Source organism: Mesoplodon bidens (assembly GCF_964165515.1).
Source record: "Mesoplodon bidens genome assembly, chromosome: 2".
In the NCBI taxonomy this organism is placed as follows: Eukaryota; Metazoa; Chordata; class Mammalia; order Artiodactyla; family Ziphiidae; genus Mesoplodon; species Mesoplodon bidens.
Window position 1 is genome coordinate 28,148,079 of NC_138177.1, and position 22,187 is coordinate 28,170,265.

At 42.8% G+C, this 22,187-nt stretch overlaps 1 protein-coding gene across 3 annotated transcripts in view; it reads right to left on the reverse strand.

Moving 5' to 3' along the window:
• Window positions 1-293: 293 nt before the first annotated feature.
• SELP (selectin P) overlaps window positions 294-22,187 on the reverse strand; it is a 42,937-nt gene continuing 21,043 nt past the window's right edge. For all 3 annotated transcript variants that reach the window (XM_081225375.1, XM_081225376.1, XM_081225374.1), the window contains 10 exons: window positions 21,626-21,811; window positions 18,857-19,042; window positions 14,909-15,094; window positions 8,357-8,542; window positions 7,050-7,259; window positions 5,809-5,994; window positions 4,882-5,001; window positions 3,011-3,041; window positions 1,684-1,739; window positions 294-1,099 (listed from right to left, as the gene is read on the reverse strand). In XM_081225375.1, the coding sequence (XP_081081501.1) occupies window positions 1,685-1,739; window positions 3,011-3,041; window positions 4,882-5,001; window positions 5,809-5,994; window positions 7,050-7,259; window positions 8,357-8,542; window positions 14,909-15,094; window positions 18,857-19,042; window positions 21,626-21,811 (1,346 nt within the window). In that variant the 3' untranslated portion in view covers window positions 294-1,099; window position 1,684. The remainder of the gene's footprint in view (window positions 1,100-1,683; window positions 1,740-3,010; window positions 3,042-4,881; window positions 5,002-5,808; window positions 5,995-7,049; window positions 7,260-8,356; window positions 8,543-14,908; window positions 15,095-18,856; window positions 19,043-21,625; window positions 21,812-22,187) is intronic.

A 22,187-nucleotide genomic window follows, 5' to 3' on the forward strand; every position in this document is an offset into this window, starting at 1 on the left:
AAATCTTGTAACCTTTAGTTACACTTTCACCATTTTTATTTGCGTGTTTTATTTGCATTTTTATTTGCATGTTTACCTAGTCTGTGTGGCATGTTCATTGCCTCACATTTCACAGAGAGGACAATTATATTGTTTGGCTCTATATATTTTGTATCAGTTTCAGACAACTACTGTGTAACTTTCAATAACCTATTTATTAAGCATGTGAATTAAAGAACGTGTAAAACACACTCAGGTGATGAAGGCACTTTTCTGCTTCTCTGATTTTCTTGTGTGTTTATGGTGGTGGTAAGATACATATTTGCTCACTGACGGGTTGAGCTTGTAATTGGGACTACTGTGATTGTGCATTACATTCATGTATGCAGAGTGAAGGACACAGATCTTATTCAACAAAGTGTCAAATAATAGAACATGGCATTTGGGGGAATCCTTTTAATTAGACATTTGAGTATTGGTCTTTGGGTCCTCTGGGGGAGAATGACCGGTAGAGGGAGGTCTACAGTGACATGTACCTTCCTGTCTTGATTCTTAGTCTTCTGCAGCCTCTGGTGCCATCCAGAGGCTTCTCTTGAAGCCTCACAGCAGAGGTCTAAAAGCCTTCACAAACAGCAAGCAGTGAAGACCCAGGAAATCCTACAGAAATTCCCTCAAGTCAGAGATGCCTCCTGCCTTCCAGCAATGTAGAGGATGATTTCCTCCAATCCAAAAATAGAGAGGCATTCTTATTTTTCTGCAGTCTGGTCTTCTGGTGAGTCAGATGCTCCAGGCTCTAGTTAATTAGTATCTCAAGTGACAGCTGGGGGCAAAGCCCACAGACCACGGCAGAAACATTCAGTCCCAGCTTCTGAGGCTTGTGTTGGAGGAAGAGGAACTGGAGCAGGAAGGGGTGGTGGGTGGAGAGTTGGGGTTTGTGGTACAGTCCTTCTGCTCTGGTCCAGAGCTAATCTAAAGGAAATTCCACGCCCTTTATTCACAAGTATTTACAGAAAACTGCGGCAAATAAGCTACAGTTATAGTCAAGTCTGTCGGGAAGGCTGATGTTCAAAAATAGGATCCTGTGGAGGTTGAGTGAGGTGACCAAGAGAAGGACGAGTCTCTGAAAATGAGACAAAAAATTAAAATAATTACATTTTCCCGAAAAAGATAAAAGAAAGCTCTCATCATATGTACCTCCTAAGGCTTAGTATAATCTTTTTCTAGATTCCAGATATTCTGCCATCTAGGCTACTTCTCTTAGGAAACTCAACCCTTCACTGAGCTTTTTGGGAGAGAGAAGTTATCATATTACTTTTGTTTTCCTAGAAGGTCGCATAGGGAATTGGCTCCATAAAGTCTGTAAAATTTTTCTAGCACTCGTGACTTCTGGTGATCAAGCAAAGCTGCAGTATCAGTACTACCTAACAGCCAGTAATTGAATGTCATACATCCTGACATAAGTTATGTCTAATTAGAACATTTCTATCCTGGAGGAAATGGAAATCTTCTTATGAACTCACTTTCTATTGTCACTCTACTGCTATACCCGTCCCCAACTGCCAACACAATTTCCTGCATGGTTTGAACATTTAATACATGGTTAACATGTGACTCATGATTGTATAAAGAAAAGTCAAGCTTTATATTCTTCCTTTTTCTCCTACTGTTCTATTTTCTTCAAAAATACTTTCACAGATAACTTACCTTAAGGGCTTGGGTCAAATGCAGCATTTGTAAAAACTCCGTATGTTCCTAGGTGGCTAAATAAGAGAAACACAAAGATGACCTGCGATATTATGCTTTGTCCTTGACCCCAGTCCTGCACATAGTTCCTCCAGAGACCATGGATTACCATCCCACCCCTGGAATTCTCTGCTTTTAGTGGGAAAGAAGAATAAAACCAAAGAGATTTTCAAGATCCCACTTAACAGCTCTGGGTAATTTGCATTGCACTTTATACCCATGTTATTGTTGATGCTTTAGGTACTGAATACTTGCTATGCCCCTGCTGCAGCTTCTTCTTGGTGAATTATAAAATTCCAGCCTTGATACTTGATCACGTGGCAATAGTTTTCAAAGAATGGTAGTACTGCTCCCTATAGGCATTTTTTGATTTTCATAATGATCAAGACTTACTATTGACATTTAAGCAGGGGCCATGGGTGCCGGATGTCCTAATATGCCTGGGGTGCAAAAGAATTGTCTTACACACTCCACATAACTTTAGAATAGCTACTCAACGTTCATGGAGGTGAAAAATCTCTGAGCCTGCAACTTAACTGCTTTACATATAAATATTAAATTTTTTGTGCATCTTTTAAAATGTAATTGCCATGTGAACTAAGGGAAGATAATAACAGGTTTTCCAACTCTTAACCAGAGTTGTTCATCATTTTAAAAAATCAGGTTGGTGTTGGCAACAGTTCTGATACTGTTTGAATCACTAACAGAATATTCCTCTCAGTTGACCTTTATGCTGTTGCCTTCACAGTGATTCTATTTGAATGAAGGTACAAGCCTCTGATGACACCATAGCCTCTGCTAGTGTAGTGCTTCAGCTCTAGCATTTTATTTCCAAGTCACTTTCCCTTGTATTGCTCCTTTATATTATCATTAGGGCACCTATTGATTTTTAAAAACATTATGTAGGGCTTCCCTGGTGGCACAGTGGTTGAGAGTCTGCCTGCCAATGCAGGGGACGCGGGTTCGTGCCCTGGTCCGGGAAGATCCCACATGCCGCGGAGCGGCTGGGCCCGTGAGCCATGGCCGCTGAGCCTGCACGTCCGGAGCCTGTGCTCCGCAATGGGAGAGGCCGCAACAGTGAGAGGCCCGCGTAGCGTAAAAAACAAAACAAGACAAAAAACATTATGTATTACTAGGACCTATTATCTGTATATTTTCAGAACTAGTCAAGGGGACATTGCCAAAGATTTGTTTCATAAAGGGGTCATCTGTATAATCATTCTGACATACTACAGTGAATTAAAAAGTCAAACTAGAAAAACGTAATCATAAAACATTTCCATCTTACCTTTGAGGGTTCAAGGGGCTTTTTCCTTCATCTGAAATAAGCAAGAAGACACAGAAGATTGGTTTAAGAGTAAAAAATGTGATGAGGGAGAAAGGTCATCAGTGATAAGGATTATTGGGGAGAGTCAGCAGACCGATTTCCAGATGGGCTCATTATGAGACACGTGTAGGGAATATCCCTCCCTAAGAGGTGGGACCTGTTTTAGGCTAAATTAAACGTTCAACGATATGTAACTCCAGAGTCCGCTCATCTTTCTCCTCTTCCCTTTTAGTAACAACCTCTCCTCCTGCCTCTGGTCCCTGCCTTCATCTTCTTCGCTACTCTTGGTTGTTGTTGAGACCATTGGCTCTCGAAACTCATTTCTTTGGCACTGGAGGCCCTCTATCTCTGCATCCTTTGTCACACTCCCTCAGTCGTGATTTGGGCAAGCTAAGCGAGTAAACAAATCCAAACCAACATAACAGTGGATGTTTTTCTCCCCTGATCACATATATGATTGGGGGCCTCCTGTCTTAATCCAAACAATGGACTCTGATAGTGGAAACTTTAAACATGGCAGCAGGTCTGTCAATCATCCCATGGGTAGATAAAAAAGGAAAAGCATCTCATGCCTAAATACATTTAGAAAATATTAAGTGACATGAAGATGAACAAGTATACTTATTACAGGGCATGACTGAGCCTTCAGTGTAATAATGAATGTGCACTTTGAATTTGCAGGGGAGGGACACAGTATGCAGCATTTTCCTAGTATTTGACCATAGAAACCTAGAAAGTTTAAAATCAAATTGGGACAGGTCAAGGGAAAATTCCCCATCTCCACAAATGAATTTATTTATTATAAAGAGATTGGAGGATGGGTGGCTGCTGGTCCCTCTCCATGGTTCAGAGGGTTCCCTGGAAATGTCTCAAAACTAAAGAAAGAACTTGGGGAAAATGCAGGAATATGGTGATTCCTACATGGTAATGGAGATAAGGATTCAGGTCTTAGGAGCTCTCACCTCTGCCTTCTGGATTTGGTTAACCAGGCACAGATGTTGCATGGAGGGACTGGTTGTAGCTTTTTGGTCTTTAAGTAGTGTTATTGTTTGTCTATTGTCCTATTTACTCCCTCACAGAAGAGTATATGAGGGAACATTAGAAAACCAGCCTAATGCAATGGTGGCTTTGTGAAGGGAGAGAGCATGAGAATAGGAAACAAGGGGTTCTTCCTCTGAGCAGTTAAAAATAGGGAGGGTGGGAAGGAGGGCGACACAAGAGGGAAGAGATATGGGGATATATGTATACGTATAACGGATTCACTTTGTTATAAAGCAGAAGCTAACACACCATTGTAAAGCAGTTATACTCCAGTAAAGATGTTAAAAAAAAATAGGTGTGGAAATCTCAATTCCATGAGAATGCTGGCAGGTACTTTTAACATAGCCACTTTCTGTTCCTGGATTTGAGCATCCCTGACCCCTCTGATACCCCCACTTACTTTCCGTGAGGAAAGATGAGGAGACCCCTTAGCTTATTAGAAGAGGATTGGCTTATTATTGGCTTCTCTTGTTGCAGAGCACAGGCTTCAGTAGTTGTGGCATATGGGCTCAGTAGTTGTGGCATGCGGGCTCTAGAGCACATGCTCAGTAGTTGTGGTGCATGGGCTTAGTTGCTCCATGGCGTGGGGATCTTCCCGGACCAGGACTTGAACCTGTGTCCCCTGCACTGGCAGGCGGATACTTAACTGCGGATTCTGTGTCATCAGGGAAGCCCCTTGTTTTCTTTTAATGCCAGTGTTTTCAGACATGAACTACTGAGGTTGTTGTTTCACTGCCCTGCCCCAAATCACATGAAAGAAGAAAATAAGGAGAATATTCTTTCCTATTTACCTTTTTGTCTGCAACGCTTTCTTAGCAGAGCCAGGAGTAGCCCACCCGTCACTAAACCTGTTGTAGAAGCCACTGCTCCACCAAAGTAAGTCAAGGCTTCCTGGATAGTCAATGGCCTCGCTGCAAAATAAACACATGCACACATGCAAGACATAGGAAGGGTATTGTGCAGAAGACTATCAGTCCCCCAGGAGGTCCCCAAGAACTCTAAAATATGAGATTAAGTAAGTCATCAAAGGTCCTGGCAGTGCTAACGACCCAGCACAAAAAGATCTGGAAGTCATAAACCACTGCAACAGAATGGGATGCCCGCAGGGCCTGATTTTCTTCCTAATGCTTAAATATCAAACATAATTTCCAAAGGAGTCAGGGTAAGGACTTAATAAAAGGAATTAGATGATTAAATGGTAGACACAATAAATGGAAGTTTGGATAAACAAAGTAAACTGTGGGTAATTGGGGGGGGCAATTGAAGATTTTTATGTGATGAAAAGTAGTTACAACAAACTGCTAGAGAAAAGAAATGAAAAAAAGGGAGGGGGATGAAATAAACCTTACAAACAGATGGAGCTTAATTAAGGAAGATATATTATATTTTTGGAGGTATATGTTAAACAAAGATCTTCTGAGATAATAAATTAGGATTCTGCATTAAATAACCTTCAGTTTAAAACATTTTGAAACTTCAATATGTACTACACACAGATTATAAAGAAATGAGAGTATTCATTTCACAAACTGGAGCTTTGAAAAAGGAGTGCTCTGCATGAGGTACAGAGACGCTGTCTGATTCATTGTGAAACAATTATTAATGCAGGAGAAACCCAGTGATGGAAAGCAACCACTGTCAGAAATACTCAGAGGAGAAACACTGATTTCATTATTTTCCATATCAAAGCGACTTCCTAACCCATATGAGAAATAAACCTTGGCACGCTGGCATGATAGCTGACCACTGGCCATTCTCTTGGCACACTGTTCTCGCTGAGCCACTAAGTAAACGACCCTCTGGGCAATGGAAGCTGCAGCTTGATCCATAGCTGAAATTTCCCCAAGGGTTGGAGCAGTTCATCACTATTGGCTCAGTAACGTGTAGCTTGGAGCATTTGACAGCTGCAGAAAAAAAGAATGCAGGAAAAACAAACATATAGAATGAACATAAAAGAAATTATGGATTCATTTGAAACCTGGCTAGCGTTGCCATTAGATGAGGTAGAATACAAAAGATCAGAAAGGAAATGAGCTACTTTTGACATTCCCACTAGCCCTTCCAACATCACATGTCCTAAGATATCCACTCAAAGAATGATAGCCAAAGAACTAGAAGGGGCACATAGTGGCAACTCAATAAATACCTGCCAGTGGATTGGTCGATTTTACCTACCAAAATACTATTTACAAAATTTTGCTTCTCAAAAACACTGTTGTCCTAAATGTCATTATTACTACCATTGGCAATAAGCTGGCATGTCAGCACATATTTCTTAAAATAACAAGTGTTCAGCATAGCTGGCCTCTGGACGTTGGAAAGAGGCAGAGACTTCCATACTCATTAAACTAGTTGTCAGGGAATTTCAGGCTATTCTCCTAAATTTGTGGATAGAAAACTAAATATAACTCAAATTTAACTCAACTCAGGAAACTGAATTTAACTCAGACAAATGTTATTGAGCAACAGTGACATTTGCAAAGCACTGTGCTGTGCTTCCTAGGGAATACAGTGATGAAAGAGACACAGTGCTTCGTGCACAGGGCGATAGGTCTTCAAGAGGTATCAGTCATGATTTATCTTTTTATTTAGCTTCCAATTATGAAAATACGGAATATTTACACTGCCACATCATTAACAGAATTGTAACTTATATTTCACAATTCATATAGCTGGTTTCATGTTTAGCGTGTGTATTCTAACACGTTTTGGACATTTACAAATGTTTCCTCCTTTAGGTCTTTGAGTACCAGGGCATTACCTTGTGACATAAGGAAAGGGAAAAGTTGGTATGCCTGTTGCACATTGCTTCTAATTGGGATTGGTGTGGATTTCATGGAGGAGCTGACACTTGAAGTGGTCACGTGGTCATTGGGGTTGGATGGGATTTCGACAGGCATGTACAGTGACTAGCTTGCTGGAAGATTGCATCAGAACTGCCTGTTCCTTTTCACATTACCTCTGCATGCTGGAGCTACTGCTGTCCATTGTCCAGAAGGTCTGCATCGGAGAGCACTATCTCCCATGAGTGTGAATCCAGCTTTGCATCCAAAGTGGCAAGTGGTATTCAAACCAAAGTTTCCCAGATGATGCTGACAGGACATTGTTCCTTGCTTTGGAGTGACGAGAGATGGGCATTGCACCTCTACAGTAGGAGCTGATACTATGTCTGTTGTGAGAAAATGTTTCAATTTAGAGAACTCCCAATTAGAAGGAGCACAACAGAGTTAAGACTGACATGGGGGGCTTCCCTGGTGGGGCAGTGGTTGAGAGTCCGCCTGCCGATGCAGGGGATACGGGTTCGTGCCCCGGTCTGGGAAGATCCCACATGCTGCGGAACGGCTGGTCCCGTGAGCCATGGCCGCTGAGCCTGCGCGTCCAGAGCCTGTGCTCTGCAACAGGAGAGGCCCCAACTGTGAGAGGCCCGCGTACCGCAAAAAAAAAAAAAAAAAAGACTGACATGGAATAACTGCCTTCCACTCCTTTCATAATCAGGGAGGTTCTAGCAATAGCTCCTTAAGGAAGTTAAGGAAAACTATTAAAATCAGGTATGGAAAACCAGATGAGAAAAATGATCTAAAATTGTCCTTGGAGAGAGGATTCTCCTGGCCAGAAGAAGAAATTGGAGGTGGTGGGGGGCGTCCATGTTACTGATACTAAAAACAAAACAAAACAAAACCAGAGTAATTGGTGCAGAAATATAAGAGTTCAGTAGAAAGAGAAATATGTAGAGGCCAATTGCTTGCTCAGTGCTGCTTTATTGGGAGGTGGTATTGTCCTCTGGCCAAAGGTCAGCATGAAATGTGAGGCATGGATATTGCCACTGGCTGTCGCTAAGTTGCCACGTGGCAGAAAGATGGCAGTTGACCCCTCTCTGTTTCAGTTCCTTGATTTGAAATACTGGACTGGTGACTACACCCCTAGTGTCCTCTCCTGGCGATGAAGCAATGGAAACCATTCAATCAACTCAACAAAGCTCTTTGAGACAAAGAGGCCACAATTACAAAAGAAAATCTGTGCTTAAGAATTGGTGTTATCTTTTATTCACAAATGTGAAAAAGTCCTGTCACTCCTTGTACATTTTTTAATCCAGGCTGTGTTTCCTAGACCCCAGTAGATAACCCACTTCATGACAAGAAGTGGAGCTTTCACAGTAATAATGTCATGTGTACCTGACACATACTAAGAGTGTATATAAGTGTTTGTTATTTTTGTTGAGGAAATTTCCAGAAGAAGAGCTGTCCCGGCAAGTGTATCCTGTTTTACCGTCACAGGTCGGTCGGGGTGCTGTCCATCTTCCAGAAGCTGTGCATTCAACATGGTTGGACCCCTCCAGCTTAAAGCCCTCGTTACAGGAGAAATAGCAGGTGGAGCCAGCAGTGAATACTCCATGAGTGTCAGGACAATCCAGGCTTCCCTGCTCTGGGGCAGATAGTTCTGGACATTTGATGGCTGGAGAATCAAATCAAGAGTGTCACAATCTCCAAATTGATTTGGAAGCCCTGTTTTGCACCAAATTTATTCATTCACATTTTCAGCAAATATTAACTACTTATTGAGTTCCCGCTGTGTCAGGTGTTTTGCTAGGTAGCAGGCATTTCACAATGAGCACAGCAGGTCATGAAGTACAAAGGGCAGGGGGAGGGACGGTGGGCTTGCTGAGAGGAGTATAGGAAGAAGTCGCAACAACAAAGAAGTCAAGGATTTAGGCAGTCATCCTCAAGAATTCACAACTTCATCCTCTTCTCTCTACGCCTGCTGCTTTAGAGACCTCATAGCCTCCCCCCAGCTCTCACTGTCCTATCTGTATAAATGCAGTCCAGGTTTTCACTTCTGTCCTTCCTCCTGCCTGAGACTACTTCCAGTTAGATATCCTGCTGTCTCCACAAATTCAACACGTCTAAACCTGCAATGATCATCTTGGGTCCTAAACGACTGTTTCTTCCATTTGGATCCCCAGGCTTTTTTTTTTTTTTTTTTTAAAACCACAGTTTCATAGCCCAGGAAAGCTCAAAACCTCCTGGTGAAGCTCGATTAGTTCCTGGGAAGTCCCTGAACTGACCTTGTGTGTTCTTGCCTCTGGTTCTTGGCTCGCAGTGCCCTACATTTCTTTCAATGTTTACGGAATAAGATCCCACCCATCCTCTAGGATCCAACTGAACACAGCCTCTCTAACGCCTCTGCTGATCACTGCAAGCTGAAGTCTTCTCCTCTGAGCGCATCAGTGTTTCCTTTGAACTCATATGCTGTCGTAGCACATGTCATCTCTTCCCTCTCCTCCCGGATAGAAAGCTCCTAAAACCCCAGAACCATAAATCTTTGTGTCTCCCACAATTCACACTGCAGGATGTCAAGAGGTGGTGCTCAACCACCTTATGCCAAATGGATGAGCAAATGAATTTTTAATTTACTATTTCCCTCAAAAACTGTTTTGATAAGTTATTGCAGTTACTTGTTTCTCTTAGGATCATGTCTTTCTCCCCACGAAGGTCTCTGACATAAGACTGTTATTTATCAACAAATATTGGATTATTGACAAACTGAGGGACTATTCTTTCTTTAAATCCAAGACTATCTGAAAGCAATGCCTTGATCAGATAAGGCTCATTTTGCTGAGCTATTTTGCTTTTTAAAAAAAATCTCTTGAAGTCCTATGTAATGCCTCATGGAAAAGTGATGTATTGGCTTTTACATATTGGCCCATGTGCTTTTTGGTGGCAGGCTATTCACTGAAGGATTGTGGCTCCTTACTGGGTGAATCCATTCAAATAGCCAAAGTAACGTACTGAAGTTTGGTTTAGAACTCTCACATTTTTGAGTAATTAATAAATCCATGCCTGGCAGATCAATTCCATTTATCAAACATTTATTAAACATATCTATTGGTGTAAGTCATAGACATTAAATCATTTATCAACATTTTCACTAAAATAACTTTTTCAATATCTCCAAGAATTTTATATTTAAACCCAAGAAAATACATAATGTCAATTGCATGAGAGCAGGGACCTTGTCAGCTCTTTTCAACTCTGTATCCCAGGCAACAGTGCCTGGCACAAAGTAGGGGGTCCAAAAATATTTGTCAAGTGAACGAATAAGTTAGCACAATTTAATTTGGACACATTCTAACAAGTATTTTTACATGGTGTGAAAAGAAACAAGAGGAGTTACTATTTTAAAAAAATTGATTTAAGTGACCCCTCGTATACAAAGAGAATTACTACAGCATTAAATCTACTTGGAGGATATTGCTTTGGTCTCAGTCTTGTCAGTCTTTTTCTGACAAGGTTATAGATATGACCTTTTGTAGCTAGGAAAGTCTCTAATCCTTCTTCTGTGAACATGAACCTTGTTGAATCTAAGGACGAACTTGTGTAAGGAAGCATGTTTTCCTGTCTGAGGGGCAGCTTTGGTGAGGTTCATGGAAGCCTAACCAGAACGGGCAAGTGGTGGGCACTCAGCAAACACGGGCTGAATTAAATTTGTGGAGTTGTCAAGGAAGTTGTTGGAGTGAAGGTGCCTAGTGCAGATGAAGAGAAAGAGATTTTTACTAAGGAATGACCTCTGTGGGTGACTTTAAAGAGTAGTCATATTCTTGAGCCTACTCTAAAACTTTACCAAAACCTGAGTCATTACAAGAAGAATAGAAAATGGATAAGGATTGCTTTTATCACCATACTTAATGCTCTATATTTGTGGACTTAAAGGCAGTGCTGCCTACTGGAAAGATCTTCATTGATATTTTTCTGTAATCCATGAAGTAGCTGTACATGATTGCCTGTGACTTCATGAATTATTGGCATCACCGGCACTCTATTATTATCTTATGACATATTTAGTTAATTCTCTGTTTCTTTGTATTATCTCTTTTTACTTGAGTTGGATACAGTTTTGTCAAGAATTTTTTGGAAAGAAGATATATTATAAATAATAAATTTAATTGAGTTGGCTGTTCTAAACTCAAATTTTTAAAGTAAAGGGTAGGAATCTTCATGGAGTCAGAGGAATGCTGGGGGAGTGGAGAAATAAAACAGATGTGAGCGAGCCAGGCCAGAGCTTAGAGGGCACCAGTTTGCTATATTTTAGAACTTGGATGAGCAAGGATGTGGCAGAAGGGCAGAGCTAGGATTGGGATTTGAAACCAGGACCCATCCCTCCCCATCAAGGTGAGGTTAGTCATTACGAGTTGGGTCCAGCAGCCAAACATGGTCTCAGAGGGCCAATGACAAAGTGATTGGGAAAACAGTCATCTGTGTCAGGATAGTGGCTCAGCAGGTGGTGACATGGGGGACACAGAAACCGGATATAAGCAATTCAGCACTGCTTAGGTTCAGGGAAAGGAATTCAGGTCCTGGGGTGGGGCAAAGGCTGGGAGGAGACTGGAAAATATAGGCAGAGCTCAGGTCCTAGAGAGACCAGGAAACTGGGGTTCTAACTAAAAGGGAAATAGGGCTTCCTTGGTGGCGCAGTGGTTGAGAGTCTGCCTGCCGATGCAGCGGACGTGGGTTCGTGTCCCGGTCCGGGAGGATCCCACGTGCCGCGGAGCGGCTGGGCCTGTGGGCCATGGCCATTGGGCCTGCGCGTCCGGAGCCTGTGCTCCGCAGCGGGAGAGACCGCACAGTGAGAGGCCCGCGTACCGGAAAAAAACAAAACAAAACAAAAAGGGAAATATCTGTGGACCTACTCAAAAAATGGAACCTCACATTGTGCTGTGAAGCAGGTGACTCAGCATTGCACCTGCCACACCACCCCTCCTTACTTGGTGGCCCTCAAGCCTCTTTGATATAGCCCGGGACTCTGAAAAACACTATGTGAAAAATCAAGGTTCAGTGCTGAAGGGTTAAAAATTCATGGACTCAGACATATGGGAAAAGAAGAGGAACTATCTGCCTAAATCTAGAGAATAAATTTAGAGAATGAGGTAGAAACACAGGTACAAAAGCCAGAGCTAATGATCAGGTGCACACAGGGTTGACAATTCCAAAGCCCATAGTTGACTAAAGCTGCTGCCCCTGGTCAAGTTTGGTTCTAGACACTGGGTAGGGCTAGGCCTGAAGGGTGGTGGGCAAATGCCACCTCGTGTGGAGAAAAGGAGGTGGAAAGGAGTGAGGGGAATGAGGGCTTCAGAGATTACAGATTTAACAACCATGTTGATTGCATATATGATTTAAACTTTAGTGAGATATTTCTTAGGGATTTTTTATTCTTTAGCTTTAAAACAGAATGTGGAAAAACAGAGCTTATGATAAATGCCCATGGAATAAACAAACGAGTGATTGAGAAATAAGTGATGAAGCCTTAATGATATCAGTCATAAATGTTCTAGATTCCTCCGGTGGCTTGTAGTATATCTTTTTAACAGCAGGTGATAGCATTTTGTCCTTTAGTCTACAGAATTCGTGTCCAGGGAAGAGACCTCAGAGTTGTTGTTGTTGTTTTTTTTACATCATTATTGGAGTATAATTGCTTTAAAATGTTGTGTTAGTTTCTGCTGTATACAAAGTGAATAAGCTGTTTGTGTACATATATCCCCATACCCTCTCCCTCTTGCGTCTCCCTCCCACCCTCCCTATCCCACCCCTCTAAGTGGACACAAAGCACCGAGCTGATCTCCCTGTGCTATGCAGCTGCTTCCCACTAGCTATCTATTTTACATTTGGTAGTGTATCTATGTCCATGCCACTCTCTCACCTCATCACAGCTTCCCCTCCCCGCTGTGTCCACAAGTCCCTTCTGTACGTCTGCGGCTTTATTCCTGTCCTGTCCCTCGGTTCATTAGAACCATTTTTTTTTAGATTCCATTTATATGTGTTAGCATACGGAGACCTCAGAGTTGATCTTGCTCACTCCTCTCCTTTTGGAATCGAGAAAATCAAGGGTGTGACATGATTTACATGGCCCATGACTCCATGGAAGAGCAATACAGGTCTTTGGATATTAATCTAGTGCTCATTCCACGAGAAGGAATACGTATTTAGCTCTTTTCACTAATAGATTTCTATCAACATATTGTCTCATTTGATCACTCATTTTGGCAACTAGACAAGAGCAGTGGAAAAGAGTAAATTTACAAGTGACTGACCCGGGATTTAGAAACCTGCCACTGTGTGGCAGTGTAGTGTAGTGTAGTGGTAAAAGCTCTGGCCCTGTAATCAGGCTAGACCTGGGTTTGAATCCTAACTCCTTACTTCCTATCTATTAGATCTTTGCCAGCTATTTATCTTCCATTTCCTCATCTTTAAAACGGGGAGAGTGATAACCATGCTGAGGATTGTTGTGTGGATTGAATGCAAAAAATGCATATGAAATAGCTGGTAGTTATTTACACAAGCAATAAAAATTAGCTATTACTGCTGGTGTAGTACACAGAACAATAGAACAATGGCAACTTTTTTTTTTTTTTTTTTTTTTTTTTGCGGTACGCGGGCCTCTCACTGTTGTGGCCTCTCCCGTTGCGGAGCACAGGCTCCGGACGCACAGGCTCAGCGGCCATGGCTCACGGACCCAGCCGCTCCGCGGCATGTGGGATCTTCCCAGACCGGGGCATGAACCCACGTCCCCTGCATCGGCAGGTGGATTCCCAACCACTGAGCCACCAGGGAAGCCCCAATGGCAACTTTTGAAAGTAAACATGAGCTATAAATTAATTAATTCATACGCTTCTATTTTAGAGCATACTATATATTAGGTAGGTGTCAGTCAGATGTTTCGGGAGAATCAAAGACAGATAAGATCTGGCCCTTGCCTTTGAGAATCTACTAATTCATTGTCAATAGGGCTTGAGCTTGAATAAATTTAACCAGTAAATGATAAGCTTCAATTCAACAGATACTTGTCACACACCTACTTTTTTTTCTGTCTAGTTGCTGCAGGAAATACAAAGGTGAATGCGGCACAGTTCCTGCCCTCAAGGAGCTCATAATCCATATAGAAGTTGAGCAAGGAGAAACATACACAAATAGATAAACTGTGAGATCCTTGAGGGGTTGGGTTGAAATCACATCCATCCCTGAGTAAGCTCAGTGTCTGGGGCTTAGTAGTGCTCAGCGAAGGTGGATGTGGGAATGAATGAGTAAGAGTGTAGTAGAAAAATTCTTTATAATGAAGTAAAAGTCCCAGTAACATAGCTGAACTTCATCACTTACTAATAGTGTGAATTTCGACAAGTTACATAATCTCCGAGCCTCTATTTTCTCATCTGTAAAATAGAGACAATACTGCCTGTCCTCATTATTTTAGAATTGTAATAAACATCAAATGTCACAGTGACACTAAAGCACATTATAAAACTATGAAATGTTTAAAGTTATTATTATAAGACTATTCAGAGAAGACTTCCCTGGTGGCACGGTGGTTAAGAATCTACGTGCCAATGTAGGGGACATGGGTTCAAGCCCTGGTCTGGGAAGATCCCACATGCTGCAGAGCAACTAAGCCCACGTGCCACAACTACTGCCTGAGCTCTAGAGCCCGCGAGCCACAACTACTAAAGCCCGTGCACCTAGAGCCCGCGCTCTGCAACAAGAGAAGCCACCGCAATGAGAAGCCCGCACACCACAACGAACAGTAGCCCCCATTCGCCATGACTAAAGAATGCCCGTGCGCAGCAATAAAAACCCAATGCAGCAAATAAATAAATAAATATTTTAAAAAAAGAATATTCAGAGAGAGAGAGAGGAAAGCTTTTGGTCTAGATTGTTATGCTTTGTGGAGAAAGCTTCCTTTAGCTTAAGAACAGGTTTACATGAATTCCTGATGATCCTCCATTCTATACTGTTACTTGAGAAGCTGTAAGAGAGGATAGACCCATGGTCCTACCGTCGCATGTTGGTGGGGAATCTGTCCAGTGTCCAGATGGAGTACAGTCCAATCTTTCCGGTCCAGATAAAGAGAATCCCTCATCACAGGTGAACTGGCATGTGGTCTTATAACTGGAATCTCCAAGAGGCTGGACACAGGTCTTTGTTCCATTCTGAGGGTTCGGGAGAGGTGCGCAAGTAACGGCTACCGTGGGCATGGCCAAGGAGGAGAGAGGAGGTTGTTTTAGAACACAGCAACTTAAATCAGTGTGTGTGTGTGTGTGTGTGTGTGTGTGTGTCCGTGTGTGTCCTTAACATACCAGGGCAGCATGGGGTTAGAAATGATTGTTTGAATTTCATGGTGCTTTGTCACCAGGTAGAAGTCTTGTACATGTGAAATAGCAGCAGTTGACAGTGGATTGGTATCCTGAAATGCTCACCCCCAAAGAGCTTTAGAGGTGATTTAAAAGGGAGCTGGTGCTTTGTTGGGAAAGATAGTGATGCAGCTCATGTTAGTTGCTCCTGGACAGGAGAAGGACTGGCTGCTTCCTTGATACCTTCTTCAGAGATAGACCTAATCACCTTGCCATAAAACAATGACAAGTGATTTGAAATAGGGAAATGGAGTAAAATACTTTTTCCCCTTCCAGAAGTTCCTTCCCCCAACCAAGTGGTGGAAAGAATCTGGGTCCAACACCTGCCTCTGTGACTTACTAGCAATGTATCTCTGGACAATAAGCTTTCTGAATCTCAGTTGCTTCATCTATGAAATGGGAGATAAAACAATCCTTGCCTTGCAGGGATCCTCAGTTATATAAAATAATAAGTTAACTAAATCATGGGCAAAAATTAAATTTAAAAGTATTTTAACAATCATGACACAAAGTAGGCACATAATGTAACTGGCCATCTGCAGATGCTCTTCCCACCAGTCTCATCCTACAATGACCAGCCCCAGATGACACTACTTGTTCACCTACAAAAAACAGTAAATAAGATCTCATGGTTCTTTGCCACAGCTTATCCATGTGGAGTTTGTGGTGCTGGAGGACTTGATTTGGTTGGAGATCATGCTCTGTGACTTTTGGCAAGTCACTTAACCCCTCTGAGCCTCAATATGTTCACCTTTAAAATGTGGAGAATAGCATTAAATAGCTCTCAGGATTTTTACAAGGCTAAAAAGTGAAAACACTCTGTATGCAAATGTTAATGGCTGCCAAGATATCCCTCAGCCAATTAGTGAAATAAAACTCAGATTAAACATATTGGCATTAAAAAATGAAGGCTGGGGCTTCCCTGGTGGCGCAGTGGTTGGGAGTCCGCCTGCCGATGCAGGGGGGGCGGGTTCGTGCCCCGGTCTGGGAGGATCCCACGTGCCGCGGAGCGGCTGGGCCCGTGAGCCGTGGCCGCTGGGCCTGTGCGTCCGGAGCCTGTGCTCCGCAATGGGAGAGGCCACAACGGTGAGAGGCCCACGTACCGCAAAAAAAAAAAAAAAAAAAAATGAAGGCTAAGAGAATGCATGGTTTAGGGTGTTTCTTCTTCACTGTTTGGCCTGATTGGGTAGTGTATGGCTTTAGACCAGAGACAGTGGTGGAGTGGATGAACATAGGGCCATTTCCACTGATTTGAACTGCTTGAGGTCTTGAGAGCATTTTCTGTTTCTCTTTCTCTCTCTTCCCTTCCTCCCTTCTCCTTTCCAGCTACATTTCACCCCCAACCCCCAATCTCATCCCTTTGTCGAAAGGCCTAGTTATTTTCTGCCACTTGAAAAGTCTTTCTGTATTCAGTGTGGGAGTGGTGGGTAAGGGAGAGTAGGCAAGTCAAGAAGCCTATAAACTGTAAGGACAAATTGGGAGGGTGTTGGTACCATGAGTCCGTTTGCAGCTCTTTTGTGGCCTTGCCTTCTGATAGCTCGGGTGGGGATACAGGGGCAAGGGGGACCTTGGAAAGGGAAATTGAGAACACCCTCTCAAGAGCATTACAACAGCTTGTGAGTGCAAGCCTCGTGGTACCTTCCTGTGCAGACCACATTTGGGTATTTCACTTGATGCTCGCCCAGCAACAAGAGGAGAAAGTTCAGTCAGAGTAAACAAAGAACTAAAAGCGGAAGGGAAGTGGAAGGTCACAGGAAGCCATGGTGAGTGTGAGCCTCCTTGCTGTGAAACACCCACAGGTGGGCCAGTGTGGGGCAATGAACTGCAATCTGTGCCCTGAACAGCCCAGGGTTGTTTGGAAGGGTGCTAAGCATTGTAACACCCCCCTCAGGGACTCCAAGTTCTTCCCCAAAGCTGTGTGGACTTTCTAGCATATCCAGCCTTCAGTGTAGCCCAGGTGACAGCTGAAGAGCCAAGGTCACAAGCCTCACCTTGGTCTCTGCAGACCCAGCTCAGAAGGTGTGCCCATCCCTAGCCCCTGTGGCTTCCCATGCTCTCTTGTGCCTGGGGCTAAAGGACATGTAGTTCTATTGAGTTGGTCAGCCTCTTTGTTCATTCGTTTGTTCATTCATTCACTCACTGTTGACCTAACTTAACAGTAGTGAGTATGTGTGTGTGCATGTGTGTGCTTGTGTGGGACCTGAAATAGCAAGTGGTTTCCTTTTTATTAAAAACATGTTTCTGCCTGCTTTCACTCATGTTGGAAGTGGGTACGAAGTGAAAAGCAAAGGCAAACAATGCAGAATTGGCTAGTATTTTACCTACCTAATTTTATTATTAAAATTGTATATATATAAAAAATACTAATCATAAAAATACTAATCATATGGAGGAAAAAGTGGGAAAATATTGGAAGAATTCATACAAGAATGGAGAAACATAACCAGTGTCTGTTTTAGGGTTGGGTATTTGGGGGAGGTATTTAAGAGGATTTTTTTGTTTCTCTATTTCCTTATTTTTCTGTAGCTTTTATAAATAAAAATTTTATTGTTTAAAAGCAGTATTGGGCTTCCCTGGAGGCGCAGTGGTTGAGAGTCCGCCTGCTGATGCAGGGGACACGGGTTTGTGCCCTGGTCCGGGAAGATCCCACATGCTGCGGAGCGGCTGGGCCCATGATCCATGGCCGCTTAGCCTGCGTGTCCAGAGCCTGTGCTCCGCAACGGGAGAGGCCACAACAGTGAGAGTCCCGCGTGCCACAAAAACAAAACAAAACAAAACAAAAAGCAGTATTTGCCATAAATATAAGTAAATAATTGGATACACTGAGTAGAAAAAGGAATGGGGAGTATAAAAAGCATACATCTGTCCTTCAGTTCCTAAACACAGATGATTAGAACCAGTTCTATTCCGTACAATAACTGCCTTTACTTTAAATCAAGTGTAATGCAGACTAATATGCTTATGCTGAACATATATATACTTTTTTTCTTCTGAGAATCCTGTTGACCTTGCATGTACAGATTAGTTTCTTCCTCTTTTCATCAGTCTTCACTTTATCCTAAGTGGATTTCTCCAGTCTTAACACAGATCTTGGAGGATGTTTGCAGCCAGGCACCTGTAAATTCTGCCCCTCCCATTCCACTATTAAACCCGGGAGTTACCCCCCATTCCACCATTGACTCCGTGGTTCCTAGGAGCAAAGTGCCAGATCAGTCTTGGAATAACCATCTTGAGGCTAGTTCTTCCCTCTGGCCTTCTTTCCAGATACTGTCTTCAGCCAAGTGAGAACAGTCCACCTGGTTCATGATAGGAGCCTTCATGCCCTGGGAAAGGCCCCAGGACAGAGCTGGCACCAGGCCACCACCATACCCCCCTGCCACCTTCCTGTTGCCAGACATCCTGTCGCTTGTGGTACCTGCCTAGCCCCTGAAGGCATTTGCATTTTGGATCCCTGGGTTACGTGATGACAGTGTTTATTCATTTTCCAGTCCATTTCAAGTTTCTGTCCCCTAGACAGTTACCACCTTTAAAATACAGCTTTGTAAAATAAGCCTACAGTTTATTTCCAAGACACTGGAAAGAATTCATTTTACCTTGGCATTCTGGAAAAGGAGCATTCCAGTTCCCCGTATCCAAGCATTGCAGCACACTTGCTCCCACCAGGAGAAAGCCTTCATCACAGGTGAAGCTGCAGGTCGACTGGTACCTAAAGGCGCCAAAGGGATGGGAGCAGTTCACCTGGGCCTTGTTTGAGGCTGGCAGATACTGGCACTGCAGCGCTAAGGAGTGAGGAAGTGAGAAAGTAAGGGAGTGAGGAAAGTAATAAACAAGTACTCATTGATTTCCACCCCTTAACTCTTTCTAGTGCCAACAAGAGGGATTTCTGAATTGGGCACGTTTAACCTGGAGGACGAGAAAAGTGTCATGTAATCCCAATGCCAAATGGAGGACTTTATGAGGAAATATTGAGCCATCATTAAGCATTTGGCAATATGTATTCATAGTTTTAAAAATATTGCACTTTTGGACCCAAGAATCTATGCTAAGTATGTAACAAGATGCATATCAAACATCAGTTCAGAGGATTTTGATCATGATATTATTTGTGAGAGGAAAATATTGAAAATGAACATAAATGCCACTAATTAGAGGCCAAAAATTAACTATCGTGGATCCATGAAGGGAATGTGATATATTTCACCTTGGAAAGATATGGGAGGTGTCTCAATGCACAACGTCAAGTGAAAAAGCAGGATAAAAATTATATACACACCATGATCTCAATCATATAATGCAGATGGCCATAAATGGAGAGAACACATGTATTCTATATATATTAAGTCTTTTCTCATCTTTAAAAGGGGAGCAATAGTTTTAACTACCTCATGGAGTTCGACTAAAATGCTCAATAAATATTATCTATTATTATTATTACTAATAGTAGTAGTAGCAGCAGCAGTAGTAGCAATAGTCTTAAAATCATTATAGCTATGCATCAGATGCAGACCTTGAATGTCAGAGTGGAAAACGCTAGGAAGGCCTACCAGGGGAGTTATTGAAACCACATATCTGGATGCTTAAGAGAATGGTCAATTCTCTCTCTTTTGGATGATTAGACATTGACCTGACTGGAGACAAGAATGTCTCCAGTGACCCCTTAAGACCCTCTCCTTTTAAGCATGTCAAAGGGCTCTCTGTGTCTTTGTCTCTCAGACAGTACATTCCCCGTACATCCCATTCCCCTCGCTAAGCCTCACCATCATGTTGTATGATGATCTATTCCTCTACTGCCTCACTTTTTTTAAAATTTTTTAACTGTAGTAAAATACACATAGCATAGCATAAAACTTATCTTTTACCACTTAACCATTTCTAAGTGTACATTGCAGTGGGATTAAGTACATTCATATTTTTGTGCAACTATCACCACCATCCATCTTCAGAACATTTAACAGCAACTACCTATTCCTCCTCTAGGCCCCAGCAACAACCATTCCACTTTCTGTCTCAGTGATTCTGACTTCTCTAAGTACCTCCTATATGTGGAATCATTCAGTACTTGTCTTTTTCTGATTGGCTTACTATACTCAGCATAATGTCCTTGAGATTCATCCATGTTGTAGCATATGTCAGAATTTCCTTCCTTTTTAAGGCTGAATAATACTCCATTGTATGTATGGATATACCACGTTTTTCTTATCTATTCATCTATGATGGACACTTGGGTTGCTTCCACATTTTAACTGTTATGAAAAATGCTGCTATGAACGTGGGCGTATCCATCTCTCTTCAAGACCCTACTTTCAAACCACTGCCTCATTTTAAAATCAAGTATACTTAGACCCAAGGGTTCACATAAATTGCTTGGGATCTCACATGAAGTGCCAATATTTTCATTTCTGGGACATAAATTCTGTGTGGGGTACCTCTTGTAAAAAAAATAATCTTTGTGACTTCCCCATGCCTCAGTTCTTCAAGAACAAAATATTGAGAACATGAACTGTTAAAGGAGATCACTTTGTAAAATCAGATCAGAGACATATGATTTACAAGGTAATGTTATGATCATTATTTTACCTACATTTGTAAAGCTCATAGCAGTTTTTTTTTAAATAAATTTATTTATTTTATTTTATTTATTTTTGGCTGTGTTGGGCCTTCGTTGCTGTGCACAGGCTTTCTCTAGTTGCAACGAGCGGGGGCTACTCTTTGTTGTGGAGCACGGGCTCTAGGTGCCCAGGCTTCAGTAGCTGTGGTGCGCAGGCTCAGTAGTTGTGGCTCACAGACTTAGTTACTCTGTGGCATGTGAGATCTTCCAGGACCAGAAATGGAACCTGTGCCCTGCATTGGCAGATGGACTCTTAACCACTGTGCCACAAGGGAAGTCCCTCGTAGCATTTTCAAGCTTGCATTTACACACATTAATCCACAACCACTAGTGAGGTGGGTAACGGAGATAACAGTACTCTTATTTTGCATGTGACACTGAGTTTCAGAGAGACCAAAAGCTTGTTGCCAGGAAATGACAGAACTGGACTAAATGTCTTGTCATTACCCTTCCACTGTTCCATGCTGTTCCTCATGCATAATTCTTTCCTCCCAGCGCCCCCCCCTTCATGCCAACTCACGACATCCATGTCAGTCCATGCAGCCCTTGCCTTGCGTTTCAGGATACTGTAATGAACACACGCCTAAGACTGCCCTCACTCGCCACTTCATCCCGAGTGCCCACACAAAGGGCCTGGCACATAACAGAGTCTTAGTGAATGTTTGAATAATAAATGAATGATAGAGCTAAATGCACATGCTGATGCCTTTCATAAGCTGAGAGGCAGGGAAGCAACGTTATGCTATCACAGTACCTTGACAGACTGGGGCTGGCGCTGTCCACTGCCCCAGATCAGCGCATCGAACTGTGTCAGCTCCTCTCAGTGTGAAACCCTTAGCACAGTAAAAGCTACAGTTGCTGTTGTACTGAAACGCTCTCGAAGACAGGGAGCAATCCATGCTTCCGTGGACAGGACTCTCCAGAGGCTCACAGGCAATGGCTAAATGGAAAAAGTGATTGTCTGATACTGGGCAGTAGAAAGGCTCAATTCTTTCTCAGAAGAGCCCCTTGAGAGATGCCCCATCTTTTCGACCCACACTGTCAGTATATGCAGAACCCTAAATCCTCCTTTTTCGAAAAGAGGTATGTGCCAGGAACACCTTGCCATGTCCCTCTTTACCTGGATCACTCACCTGCCCTTCAAGTCTCAGCTTAGACTTCACTTTCCTTAAGAAGCCTTCCCTGCCCACCCCAGCTCGGGCTAGAAGCTCTTCCAGTGTGCTCCCACAGCCCCTGTTCTTGAGCTGTTCATGCATTATTGTAATTCTGCCCCTTAGACCGCAGTCTCCTTGAGGCTGGTGTCATTCATCCAGAGC